The sequence below is a fragment of the Silene latifolia genome, chromosome 1 (genome assembly GCF_048544455.1).
Source record: "Silene latifolia isolate original U9 population chromosome 1, ASM4854445v1, whole genome shotgun sequence".
Lineage (NCBI taxonomy): Eukaryota > Viridiplantae > Streptophyta > Magnoliopsida > Caryophyllales > Caryophyllaceae > Silene > Silene latifolia.
In genome coordinates this window covers 125,299,250-125,313,317 of record NC_133526.1, presented here as the reverse complement: position 1 = coordinate 125,313,317, position 14,068 = coordinate 125,299,250, and the positions used below count along the sequence as shown (strand labels likewise).

The 14,068-nt window shown below is 39.4% G+C and overlaps 1 protein-coding gene across 1 annotated transcript; it reads left to right on the top strand.

The window, feature by feature from the left end:
- The first annotated feature begins 7,390 nt into the window (after window positions 1-7,390).
- LOC141608854 (protein neprosin-like) lies at window positions 7,391-10,597 on the top strand. Its single transcript, XM_074428203.1, has 7 exons — window positions 7,391-7,967; window positions 8,085-8,171; window positions 8,445-8,657; window positions 8,787-8,951; window positions 9,067-9,120; window positions 9,245-9,391; window positions 10,174-10,597. The coding sequence occupies exons 1-7, from the start codon at window positions 7,791-7,793 to the stop codon at window positions 10,549-10,551; spliced, it is 1,221 nt and encodes a 406-aa protein (XP_074284304.1). The 5' UTR covers window positions 7,391-7,790; the 3' UTR covers window positions 10,552-10,597.
- The last annotated feature ends 3,471 nt before the right edge of the window (window positions 10,598-14,068 follow it).

The following is a 14,068-nucleotide window of genomic DNA, read 5'->3' as shown; positions in this document are numbered from 1 at the left end:
TGTCGGTGTCAACTCGGAGCCAAAATTCAGGGCCGATCTCCTAGACCTGCGAGAAAGAACAAAGATGTCTTCGCATACTCACCGCCGAGATGCCGGGCGTGAGCCGAGAGGTGATCGTTCACAAGCCGAACGTACTCTCCACCGCGCTCGGCGGTCAAGCGTAAGATGAGGAACTCCTCGGCCGAGAAGGATGAGGCCATCAAAGCCGAAATAGACAAATTATTAGCGGCGGGCTTTATCATGCCTTGTACTTACCCTGAGTGGCTAGCAAATGTTGTAATGGTGAGGAAATCGTCAGGGGCGTGGAGGATGTGTGTTGATTTTACCAATCTTAATAAAGCGTGCCCTAAAGATTGTTATCCCTTGCTTCGAATAGATGGTTTAATTGACGCCACGGCAGGCTACACTATGCTAAGCCTGTTAGACGCCTTCTCAGGGTATCATCAGGTATTTATGGCCGAGGAAGATATGCCTAAATGCGCATTCATCACCATTCACGGCACATTCATGTATAAAATGATGTCGTTCGATTTGAAGAACGCTGGCGCAACTTATACTAGGTTGGTGGACAAAGTGTTCCAAAATCAAAAAGGGCGAAACATCGAGGCTTACGTCGACGATGCTATTGTAAAAAGCAAGTCTGACAGCGAGCACTTAGCCGATTTAGGCGAGACATTTTGTTCACTAAGGAAATACAAAATGAAGCTTAACCCAAAGAAATGTAACTTCGGTGTCCGGCCAAGCAAGTTCCTCGGCGTGCTTGTCGGCGCCGGGGGAATTGATGCCAATCCGGAGAAAGTCAAAGCAATACTAGACCTACCGGAGCCGAGAAATCGAAAAGAGGTTATGACGCTGACCGGAAGGATGGCGGCTCTCGCCCGCTTCATCTCTCGGTCGGCCGACAAGAGCACTCCGTTCTTTAAAGTGCTGAAAGGGAATAAAAATTTTAGCTGGGGGGAGGAACAGAGCACGGCTTTCGTGCAACCGAAAGCCCACCTTCGACATCGCCGACCCCGTCCGTGCCGACGCCTGGGGAGACGCTATATCTATACTTAGCGATTACCTCGGCCACGGTCGGTCCGTAATCGTGAGGGAAGAAAATAAGCGAAGAATACTCAATTTACTTTATCACCATACATCGCTGGCCGCCGAAAGAAATTACCAACTAATCGAAAAGGCAGCCCTCGCCGTCGTCGTTGCCGCAAGGAAGTTGAAACCCTACTTCGACGCACATCCCGTGACGGTCTTAACCGACCAGCCATTGGAAAAAGCATTAGAAAAATTCGAAAAATCCGGCAGACTTATCAAATGGGCAGTGGAGCTCTCCGGCTTTGGCATTCAGTACAAGCCGAGGCCTTCGATAAAGGGGCAAACGCTTGCAGACTTCCTGACCGAGTGCACGTATCAAGAAGAATCACATCCCGGCGTGTGGGAAGTGTATACCGACGGGTCCTCCACGGCGAACACTCAGAGCGGCATCCTTATCATCGACCCCTAATGGAAACGAGTTTGAGTACGCCTTGAAGTTTACCTTCTCGGCCTCAAATAACGAATCCGAATATGAGGCGGTGATAACTGGAGTCGAGTTAGCTAGAGCTGCCGGGGCGGAGCATATTGTGTTGAAAACAGACTCGCTCTTAGTGACTAATCAAATCCGAGGAGAGTATGAGACTCGAGACGATGGGATGGTAAGGTACCTGGAGAGGGTAAAAGCTGACACCTCAAAATTGAAATCTTTCCAAATACGGTGCATCCCTGTGTCCGAGAACAACCGAGCCGACGCTCTCTCAAAACTTGCCGTTCAAGCATAAAAAATGTCGGTCGAACCGTGCTAGTGGATATCGAAATGCTAAAAGCATCACCGAGACCGTCGGCATGGTGGGCGACATCGAAGCCGAGACGACGTGGATGACTCCGATAATGAAATACAAGCCGACAAAAGAGTTGCCGGAGGACCGATCTGTCTCGGAAGATAAGAAGGATCGCTGCAAGGTACTTAGTGTTCGAAGGAGAATTGTACAGAAGGTCCGTAATAAGACCACTCTTGAAATGTGTCGGCCCGGCCGACGCGGAGCTTATCTCGACAGAGATTCACGAAGGCATCTGCGGACATCACATGGGGCGAGAACGCAAGCCCACAAAGCTCTCCGAGCCGGCTACTTCTGGCCTACCATGCTGAAAGATTCCAGGGCAAAAACCAAGAAGTGCAAGAATTGTCAGATGCATGCTCCGGTAATACATGCACCTTCCCGAGACCTGCAACCAGTACTTAATCCCCTACCATTTGCACAGTGGGGGATGGATTTATTAGGACCATTTCCGACGGCCTCCGGAGGAAGGAAGTACCTGATTGTCGCCGTTGACTACTTCACCAAATGGGTCGAGGTCGTCGCGGTACCGCCAAGACCACGGCGGTCGTAAGAAAGGTGATTTGGGAGAACATCATAACTCGTTTTGGGTTACCCCAAGTCATTGTATTTGACCACGACCGAGAGTTTTGGAGCGACATGGTGATGAATTGGTTGGAAGAGCTCGGTATCAAATTTGCATACTCCTCCGTCCGCCACCCTCGAGCAACGGGCAAAGTGAGACAGCTAATAAAACAATACTGAACGGGTTGAAGAAGAAGGTTGAAGATCTAAAGGAAAGATGGGCTGATGAACTACCCGACGTCCTGTGGTCCCTTCGAACCACGGAGAAAGAAGCAATAGGGTACAGTCCATTCCACCTAGTCTATGGGTCTGAGGCCGTCCTGCCAATTGAAGCAGTGGTGCCGACATTCAGAACGCAAACCTTTAACCCAGTCGAAAATGAAGAAGGCCTGAGAGCCTCCCTAGACCTGGTCGAAGAAAGTCGAGATACGGCACGGCTCAACTTGGCAGTATATCAAAACCGAATGAGAAGAGCCTACAACCGTAGGGTCCACAAAAGGGACTTGAGAGTAGGAGATCTAGTCCTGAGAAAGTCGGCCGCAACCAACAAAGGAAACATCCATGGTAAGATGACGGCCAACTGGGAAGGACCCTACAGGGTGGTTGAAGAAATGAGGCCGGGGACATACCGGCTGACAGACATGGAGGGTGTGCCTCTAGTGAGCCATTGGAACACAGACAACCTTAGGAAATATTTCGTATAGCGGCGGAGGTGTCCGAGACTGTTGTGGGCACCCCAACGCGTGATTATACCTTATGAAGAATGATCCAAGTTTTCCATCGAAATGCTTGTCCCCTCCGTAGTCGTACCAAAGTAGACGCCACGGCCAAAGCCGGCAAATCACTACAAATGCGATTGATACTGCGAAAGCGACCAACATGCTTAAGAACGTATAAGTACGATTGAGAAACGCAACTGATCGCCTCGGCCAATCCGGAGTGGTAGAGGAAGCGATCAATATGTCTATAGATACGAATGCAATCGAGCCGTAACCTCGATTGCCTCGGCCAAAGCCGGGAGTGACGGGGAAACGACCGATATGCTAACATGTTTACAACAAAGATTGGGAAGCGCAAACCGACCGCCTTGGCCGCACCGAGAGCGGAGGAGGAAGCGGACCGACATGCCAACATGTTGCTGAGCAAATTTGGAAACGTGAATCTTGCTACCTCAGCCTGTTCAGGTGCAGTAGAGGGCACGACCAATATGCTAAAAACGTTTAAGTACAGTTGAGACACGCTCCTTGGTATCTACTTGCCAACGGCCACTGATCAACCAAGCTTGGCAAAGACCGCCGAGGGCAATCAAAAGCACACGGCACTCCCAACCTTGGTCTCGCCAACGCCATTTTCTTTTCCACATTCGATGTCCATTACACAACAATGTGGAGGGGGATATGGTACGGCCGAACAGACCAAGCCGAGGAAGAAGTTCGACATGCGCAGAATACGCTCAACACGCATCGAAGGTCCATACCACGGCATAGACTACGCCGGGGGCAAATTGATGGGGCATATTTTGCACCGTGACTAAGTCAACATATTGACCAAGGTCAAAGCTAAAAGACAACAAGTCAAAAGAAAAACGGCTTAACCGACAAAGCCTCGGCTTACTGTCACTGGGTCTCGGCCGACAACCAGCCGAGAGGCATATCCGTATACTCGCATCCAGTCCCCTCGGCATGGAGTCAACCAGCCCCGCCTGTCATGGGTCCCTCGGCCGAGGGTAAGACAGATCTTTCCACCGCTACGCCACTTGGCCAATACGTGACAAAAGGTGAAAGTCTATAAATACTCCACATCTCTCATTGAGAAATCCACTGGAAAATCTGATATAAAACTCCCTTATCTCTCTACAATATACTTTGCCAAGTTAAACATACAACTTATCTCTCTAAGTTTACCGACTTGAGCGTCGGGAATAAAGACGCTCGGCCCCAAGCCGAGCCCTCAGTTTGTTCATCTTTACAGGAAAGAGTGAAAGGAAGAGACGAGCAACGACATCATTCTACAAGCTTAAGTGGTCACAATCCTACTCCGGAATTACACCCGGAACAAGACCAACATTTAAAGATTGTACAATACAGTCACAAACATAAGTTTTTCTTGGCTATGGTACTTGTGGGGCTATAATTACTATTACTAGGACAAAATGCAGATTTTAGAACTAAGACTATACATCATGGTTGATGCAATGGACCATATTCTGGTTTCTCCAAGATTAATATTTTCTACCTTATTACTTGTATCTTACTCGGGGAGTAAATGGACATTGTCGTGGTTTCGAATTTTCAAACGACCGGGGGCCGAATCACGTTGTATTTGGAAAGTTGTACAGATTTGTGCAAGAATCAATTCCTAATCATGTTGATAGAATGTTGATTAAGATGCAGATAACCATGAAATTCAGTTTCAAGTTGGTAGGATGACTTGATAACTTATTCCAACATACACAGTATGTAGTGAACATTACATCACACCCATTGATGGTGACAACAAGTACCCTTTTGTAGTTTCAAGTTCCAACTAGGATATGGGTCATCTACCTATTTTATTTTATTTTATTTTATTTATTACAAATGAATTACTCCCCATTTTAATCATTTGTTACTTTTAATTTTGATTAAAATGATACTCCCAAAAATTAAAAGTGATAAACAAATAATTGAGACGGGATCATTAATTTTTGTAATCAACGTAAGTTTCAAAATTGCTAACAATTTCTCAGGTGTCCATTGTAATCAACTCAGATTTCAAAATTGGTAACAATTTCTCAGGTGTACATTGTCCAACGTCTATTTTGTGGTAAATAATTAACAAATAGTCTCTTCTATTGTTGTTAGAGAAAAAACAGGAATCAAAACCTCTGCAGCAGTGCTCATAAATGTTCTAGGTAAGTGCAAATTGTGCACATGCTGGACATTTCTGCTCTCAAAATTAAAATAATCTTATCTAAATGATTTCCACTTATGTAAACCTTGCATGATTCAACCTTAACGCCACCGAGTCATTTTATTTGGCAAGGACTTACAAATTCAATATGGATTACGATATGGAAGAGGGAGAAATTAAACCTAGATATTGTCTTCATCACTCTCAACTGTTACGTAGTTAAAACTACAAGATTCCTTACAAGAATTAAGATTTTGTTTATCCCTAGACTCAATACGAGATTTTATCCCTGCTTAAAAATTTTAGCTTAAATCAAGAAACCATCTCAACCAAAAACTTAAACTGATGGTTGAATTCACAAGATCGATTTTATACTCTTAACAATATTTAACTTAATATAACAATATAATAAAATAAAAGGAAACTACTACAAATTTCTCCGAAAATTGTCGTGATTCCGTCATATTAGTAACTTTGGTTCAAAAGGCCGGAATTGATTGAAATGGAATGAGAGAACATTGAGGAATGAATTTATATATATTATTAGTACTATTAGGGCGCAACTTATAGAAAGAAATAAATTTCAAAAGACAAAATTGAGAAGGAAACAAGCAAAAGGGTGAAAGAGAGTAAGTTGGAATCATTATTATTAATGTTCAGACATGATCTGGAAAAATATGACCCATAATTTTGAAAATTCAGCGAGGCTTTAAAGTATATAACCCCACTAAAAATACCACTCAGTAGCTTTGATATATAGTGGTAGCACTTAGCAGCATCATGATCCAAATGTAACTATAGTCTCACAAGTCATTATAATGTAGATATAGTAAAGCAGGATATAATAACATGTACTCCGTAGCATTTAAGTCATATACCACTACTAAGTAGGAGGAAATAAATACACCTAGTGTAACATCAATGACATTTCTACTTTATTACGTATGTTAATTTGCCATTCAATCTGAAACATCAGCTTATTAGGAAACAAGGACCAAATTCAGGAAAGTGAGTTGTGATCAATGATGCTAAATTGAACCACTATTGAGTCGTCAACCTTATTACCATTTAAATGCTCGGGTTCATGTTTGTATCAGTTCGTAACAAGAAAAGCATTCTAATATATAGCTTATACTTTACCGATATGAGATGATATAAGAGACGCACCCAAGTTATGAGATGAGGGAACACCTAATCGAAGGTAAAAAAAAAATAAAAATAAAAAATAAAATAAAATAAAAATGAATGCAGTAAAGAAAAGACTATGGGGTCGTTTGATTGCATGTAGGAAGTTGCATTGCCTAGGAAGTGATAAATCACATGATTTTAGAATTCATGTGAATTAGGAAAAGTTGTTTGGTTGCATAAAGGAAATGCAATTCATGTAGGCATTTCCACTTACCTAGGGAGGCCTAGTGTGACGATCCGCACACTTGAACCCTTAGATTTATTTATGCTTATGTAATTTCATTTTCCTTGTACATTTGTAGTAAGTATTTTCTTAGTAGTTTTAGAATAGGTTTCCATAAATAGGTATATCGCTATTCTGAACTAAACTTGTAAATTCAATGTATCCTGCTACCAGGACCAAATAATCAAATTTGCCTCTTTGAGAGGTGCTAGTCAATGAAAAACCGCTTCTCATCCAAAAGCTTGTTGTTGCTTGTTGCTTGCTTTCAATAATCGTATTGCTTACTTTTATTTGCTTTCGTGTGCCGGACTTGATAATCGTGACTAGGATTCCCGACACACACCGACCCGAGACCCGAGTATCGTGCTAGTGGGCGATCCCTCACTAGTACGAAGATCCTTGTCGCTTGCATCTTGCCTCGAGACGGGCAAGGGTGCGCGCCACGGTCCGGCAAAAGTAGCGGACCGTGACACCTAGGTAAGCAACTTCCTCCATTATGGAGGAATTAGAGTTCCAAGGTAATTCTATTTCACGTGAATTGGGGTAACCAAACAAGTTACCCATTTTGGAATTCACATGAATTGGAATTCATGTGTTATTTAATGGGTAACCAAACAACCCCTATAAAGTTGATTTTAGTAGGCGTCATACTTCAGATTAAGGGTAACACATAAAACTAAAAGCAAAGTAAACAAAACTATAAAACGGTCTGTCCATCTTAAATAAGCTTAGGGAAAGGAGTAGTAGTAGTTGTATATAATAACCATTCTTGTGTCAGATCAGAAACCAATGCAAAAGAATCTAATAAAGCCATAACCTAACTGTCTTTTTCTATTAAAATTTCAAAGTAGTGTAATAAACTTGTACACAAGTAATATAATCTAAATACCTCAAATTTTGCATTTCTTCCTCAAGGACAAAATATCGGAATAACAGTCTTCTATACTTCTCTTAGGTGTTTGTGTTTGTGTTTGTGTTTGGTATACAAGAAAAAAACAAGGGTAATACTTACAAAAACACCGCACAAGGAAACAACCTACTAGATACTTACATACATGGCCAAATATCTTGTTTTCTTCCTCTATCTTGTTTCTACATTGTTTTGCCCTCTCTATGTCATTTCGACACCGCCAAATCAAACGTTGTTTCGCCCTCAGTTAGAGCTTCAAAAGTTGAAGAGGGTTAGAGCTTATTTAAGGAGAATTAATAAGCCTGGAGTTAAGACTATTAAGGTATATATATATGTTCATTTGAGTTCTATATATATTAAATTTCTCATTATTTTTCATTAACTTGTTAATCTTGGTTTAGGTTACTAATTCTGAGTTTTTCTTCATTTCATATGCCAGAGTCCTGATGGCGATGTGTTAGATTGTGTTCAAGCTCATCTTCAACCGGCATTCGACCATCCTAAGCTCAAGGGTCACAAGCCATTGGTATTAACACTATATATATATAGTAGTGTACGAGTATAAGACTAACCAAAATAATCACATACGGAGTATTTTTTTCTTGTACTTTGATATCGTCTCTATATATACAAGCTTTGGCCATTAGAATGATACATTAATTTGACTTGCTCAACTTTTTGCCACATTTCTTTGTGCTCAAAGTAAGACGAAAACATGGGTCACTTCCTTGTTAACATATAACGTGTAAGATGGTCTCATATAAGATAATAAGACTGAGAGATGTTATTGCGGGTGCAGGATCCACCGGAGAGGCCAAAAGGGTCTAACATGACGGATGAAATGGTTGTTAGCATTCAAAAATGGACAGAAACAGGAGAATCATGTCCACAAGGGACTATTCCAATCAGAAGGACTACAGAAGCTGATGTTTTAAGAGCAGAAAAATTCGGAAAATTTGGAAGAAAGCCTAATAGATTTGTTAAAAGAGATTCAACAGGAAGTGGTCATGAGGTAATTAAATTAGAATCTGCTAATTAAGTAAACTTGAAATGACTAATTAACAAAGGATGGATTATCAAGTATAAAACATATGAATATATACTTAAATGATCGAACTAGCTATATTATGTGGTTTTATAGCATGCAGTTGCATTTGCAAATGGAGATCAGTTTTATGGGGCCAAAGCAAGCTTGAATGTTTGGACACCTCAAGTCACTGATGCTTATGAATTTAGCTTGTCACAAATTTGGCTCATTTCCGGCTCCTTTGGTAATGACCTCAATACCATTGAAGCTGGCTGGCAGGTAACTATCTTACATGCATTATTATCATCATACTTATTACTTCATCATGCATTATAATGTTAATTGGACTATATATTCTGGTAAAAGATATTCAATATACAATTTTGTTCTTCAGGCAAATCCAGCGTTATATGGTGATCAATATCCGAGGTTCTTCACCTACTGGACGGTATGATTCTACAGTATCATGTTATCGAGTTTTATTGAAAACAAAGAGCTAGACATACTTTTTTTTTTTTTTAATTTGGAACATAATTAGAGTCTTAAATCCTCATTATTGTCGGTAATTACAGACGGATGCATACCAGGCTACAGGATGCTACAACTTGCTGTGCTCTGGGTTTGTTCAGACTAATCGAAAGATTGCCATAGGAGCAGCAATCTCTCCTAGATCAACCTACAATGGTAGACAGTTTGACATCAGTATCACTGTTTGGAAGGCAAGTTTTCCCATTTTACCCTCTTTTACTTTCAATTACAGACTTACAGTTGAATATATAACCTCAGGTTCATGTAAAAACGATATTCTTTGCCAAGTTAGACGCCCAAAATGATATCCAACAGTAACAGAATGGTGGCTTTACTTGTAAGCTAAGGCAAGTTAACAAAGTCAAAATTTGAGGTAGTTATTAGTAACTTGAGGGAAAAGCATGTAGCATTCACATTCTAATAAGCTTTCATGCTATCTGACTAAGCAACATGGATTTCATTTAGACTGAGAATTATCTATAACCATTCATCTAACTCCGTATTCACTAAGACACTCATAAACGAGTTACGTAAAGAATTGATTGAGACATAGGAAGTACGCAATAACATGTTTATTTTTTTTTTTTATTTTTTTTTTTTGTCTCATGTTAAATTTAATGAATATGTAGTTTACATTCCCTGCAGTAAATTTTGGAGACATGAATAGATGAAGTGAAGTTAAAGTATGAAATTATGAACTGTCAACTGTGAAAACAGCTTGTTTTTGGGTTTATCAATTGACCAAAAAGGAAAATAAAGGAATGCTAAAGTGAAAAGACACCAACTTTTTTCCCTTGGTTGTATTGTAAGAAAGGCAGAAAGCTAAAGTAGGGAATCAATGCAAATTAACAAATACGGAGTATAGTTTAAAGTTCTCTATATGTCTGAATTCAGAAATCTACCAAAATTAGCAGAAATATTAAAGCAAACTCTCGAGTTTATTAACAAGCCTAATATTTGCTTCCAAAAGCAGGACCCGAAGCATGGACACTGGTGGCTTGAATTTGGTTCAGGGTTACTAGTCGGGTATTGGCCAGGATTCTTATTTAGCCACTTGAGAATCCGTGCGAATATGGTTCAATTTGGAGGAGAAATCGTTAATAGCCGGTCACAAGGGTACCATACCGCCACTCAAATGGGTAGCGGCCACTTTGCGGATGAAGGGTTCAAAAAGGCAGCCTATTTTCGCAATTTACAAGTTGTTGATTGGGATAATAACTTGATTCCATTGTCAAATATACGTCTTCTTGCTGATAATCCTAATTGCTATGATATTAGACAAGGTAAAAACAATGTTTGGGGTGATTACTTCTATTATGGAGGTCCTGGACGAAATGTAAGATGTCCTTGAAACATATACTGTGAAATAAAAAAAAAATACTAGTATGATTTTGTTTTGTTTTGTTTTAATTTCCTTCAATTCGTATTGGTATTGGGCTAAGTATAAATAGTGATTAGCAGGATTGTTACTTATTAGTAGTAATAGATTACTACCTATATGAACAACGGAGCAAGGAGCTCAATCAGATTTTTGAGGGCAGTGTACATCTAAGAACAATACAGATTGTTAATACATTATTATTTGTATTGTATTGTTGTTTTCTCCGGTATATTCCCCCTTCTTATTTATTTGTTTTCCTCTCTATCTGTTTCTTCAAATTAGAAAGCTACTCCGTAACTTAAAAAAATAAGAACATGGGTTGAGAATTCCATTGGTCTCAGGTAGGAATGTCAGGGAGGCGGGTTTTGGCGGGTCTCACTCCCACCTTAATCCTCTTCTTACTTCTCAGAACGTGATATCTTACATCTATATGCTTAGTCCTCTCATGATGGACTTGATCTTTAGACAAGCATATTGCACAAAGACTGCCACATAATACAATAGCTTGCTTTTAATGTAGAGCCAGATCACTGACCAACCCTTTTAACGAGATACCCTCTTTAGCTGCTGCAGTCAAGGCCATATACTCTGCTTTAGTAGTAAACAAAGTAACTATAGGCTGCAATGTAGCCTTTCAACTAACGACTGAACTACCAAGAGTGAAAACATAGTAACTGTAGGCTGCAATGTAGCCTTTCAACTGACGACTGAACTACCAAGAGTGAAAACATAACCAATCATTGATCGTCTGCTGTCAACATCTCCTGCATAATCAGAATCTGAGTACCCTAACATAAGGCACTCTATATCACCTCCATAAATCAGACCAACATCAGATGTATCTTTAAGGTACCGAAAAATTCTCTTCACAGCTTGCCAGTGCTCTTTACCTGGATCACTCATAAACTGGCTCACCACACTGACCGACTGCGCTAGATCAGGTCTAGTGCAGACCATGTTGGAGCCGATGTCCTCCAGTTAGTGCGGATAACGTTATTGCACGTACACTTGTACGGACAAGTGGGAGTTTGTTGGGGCTGGTGTCCTCCACAGTTAGTGCAATGACATATAAATCTCTAAAAGGATCAAAGGGTATACTTTTGTATTATTATCAGTTGGTCCACGTTTATCAATAACGGTTGGCTTGCTAGATAAGTTTGACGTTATTGTCATACAGATGACGGTGATCAACTGGTCCCTAAAAGTCACACCTATAGGATACGTTTGAGAGATGTGACAGTATGAAAATACAGTCATGTTGATGCCTAATTTGACTAAACAGTTAGTCGGAGTAATTGACTAATAATTAGTCAAACGCGATATTGAGATAATTATTTAATACGGATTAAATAATAATGGCTAAGGTGAATTAAGCGGTTAATTCGTAAATTGAATATAAACGATTATATTTAATTAATGTATATTGAATTAATTAATTATACAATATTGTCATTGTCGGACAAGTATTAATACATCGACTGTGTCATGTTACTAGTTGATATTTTAATAACCGATAACGGATGACGATTTATAATTAAAAACCCGTCATATACATTTAGCAAAAATGAGTCGGACCACGAGTTAAAATAAGGAGAAAGTGGAAAGCCCACTTCCCCCCTATTACTCGGTTTGGACGAGTGAAACAAAAGGAGAGGGCTTCTCTCCTTTTGACCTAATTCATTCATTTGAAAGAAAATTAGGGTTTCGGGGCAATTTTCTCTGAAATTCTAGATCTCTCATCGAAAACCTCACAAAAACTATCTCAATATTGCAAGGCAATTAGAGAGTAATTTCTAGCACAAGGGGCATAGTCTCAGACGATCTTGGGTGCAACGATTAGGAGGAAATCTACTTTGATTTCTGTTCTTAGGCCGAATTTCAAAGGACCCAAGGTTGATTCTTATATCTTTATCGTTTCTCTTGTATTTTTCGTTTATGACAATAATCACATATTAAAGATACGTTATAGTCCTAAAATTTAAGGGAATTTTACGGATATTTCCCTACAAGTGGTATCAGAGCAAGGCCACGTAAATTTTTCATTGTGATTTTCATAAAACGATTTGAATCGATAATCATTTTTGCATTGAATTCCGTGCGGTAGAATTTTTTTTGTCTCGGCAGAAATTTTTTGTCTCGGCTGTTGTGTTTTTTTTTTTGGAAAACCGTGACATTTGCCTTGAAAACCGTGACAAACGGTTCCCGTCTGATCAGACGATGTTTTGTTTTCGATTTAATTTTACATATTGTTATTATAATTGATCTTTTTAGCAATATGTCTTGGTTTTGACAATTGTAGATTTAATTCTATACGGATTAGTTTAAATTTGCAATTGGTAATTTTTTGTCAAATCGTTTTTGCGAGGGTTTGTTGAAGCTCTCGGTGGGCTGCTGGAAAAATAAAAAAAAAAAAAAATTTTCTTTTCAGCCGTGCTGTTTTGAGCCGTTTAAATTTTTTTTTTTTGTGTTTTATTTTTTTTCTGCTCTCGGCCAGCAGCTATAATATAAAAAAAAAAAAATTGGCATTTTAATTTGTCTTTTGGCCATAACATGTGAATAATACGGATTTTATGCATTCGCTTGATAGTGAAACGGTTCACTCACGTACCATTTAGTTATTTTAAAGCAATTTAAAGTAACGGATTATCATGAATTAAAATTAAGTTGATAGAAGCGGTTTTGTCACATAATTTTAATCGTTAAAAGGTGGTTTGGGTAAATTTAACATAATTACGGAATTATGTCACGAATAAATTTTGTTTTAGTTGATGCATTTTTATTTATCGTTACTTTTGAATGCCTTGAATGTTTTATTACGTATTTAATTTTACAAACGGTTGCAACTTAGTGTGGCCTTAGTAGAACGTGTTACCGTAATGATGGAACACGGTCTTGGTTGTATTTTGAGATCTCGCATCTCCGTTTTGGATTTTTCTTTGTAATTACAGTTTTAATTTAGAATGTAAATAGGTTTATATTTTGTAAATTTTAAATTGTAATTTTGAGAAGACCAAACATGGAGATCGGATGCTCACTCCCGCTGCATGGACAAACATGGAACATCAAGACAAGCTTCTCGGGTCCAACGGTGGATTCCAAAGTTGTATTATGTTCTTTTTACTAGGATAGGCCACACTAGGACTTTTATTTACGTTTTGCATTCTTTTTTTTTTTGTAACGATTATTTGCATCATATTCTGCCTAAAACCAAACCACCTAATATTTGCATGAAAACTGACTCATATAGAGGTTACGCGTTAGTTTTCTATGATATAAAGATATCACACGTTTTTATAAGCCATCACCTAAATTAATTCATTCACGCAATGCTAGTTTTTCGTTCACTTAAAATGAATTAAAACTAAGTTGATGGGATCTTCCTCGTATAAACAAAAATTGAGAATAGTCTTTATAGGTCAAACTCCAATGAATCCCTTCTTCGTCGGTAGGCATAATATGACCCCTTCTACGTCGGGTAAGTTGGAAC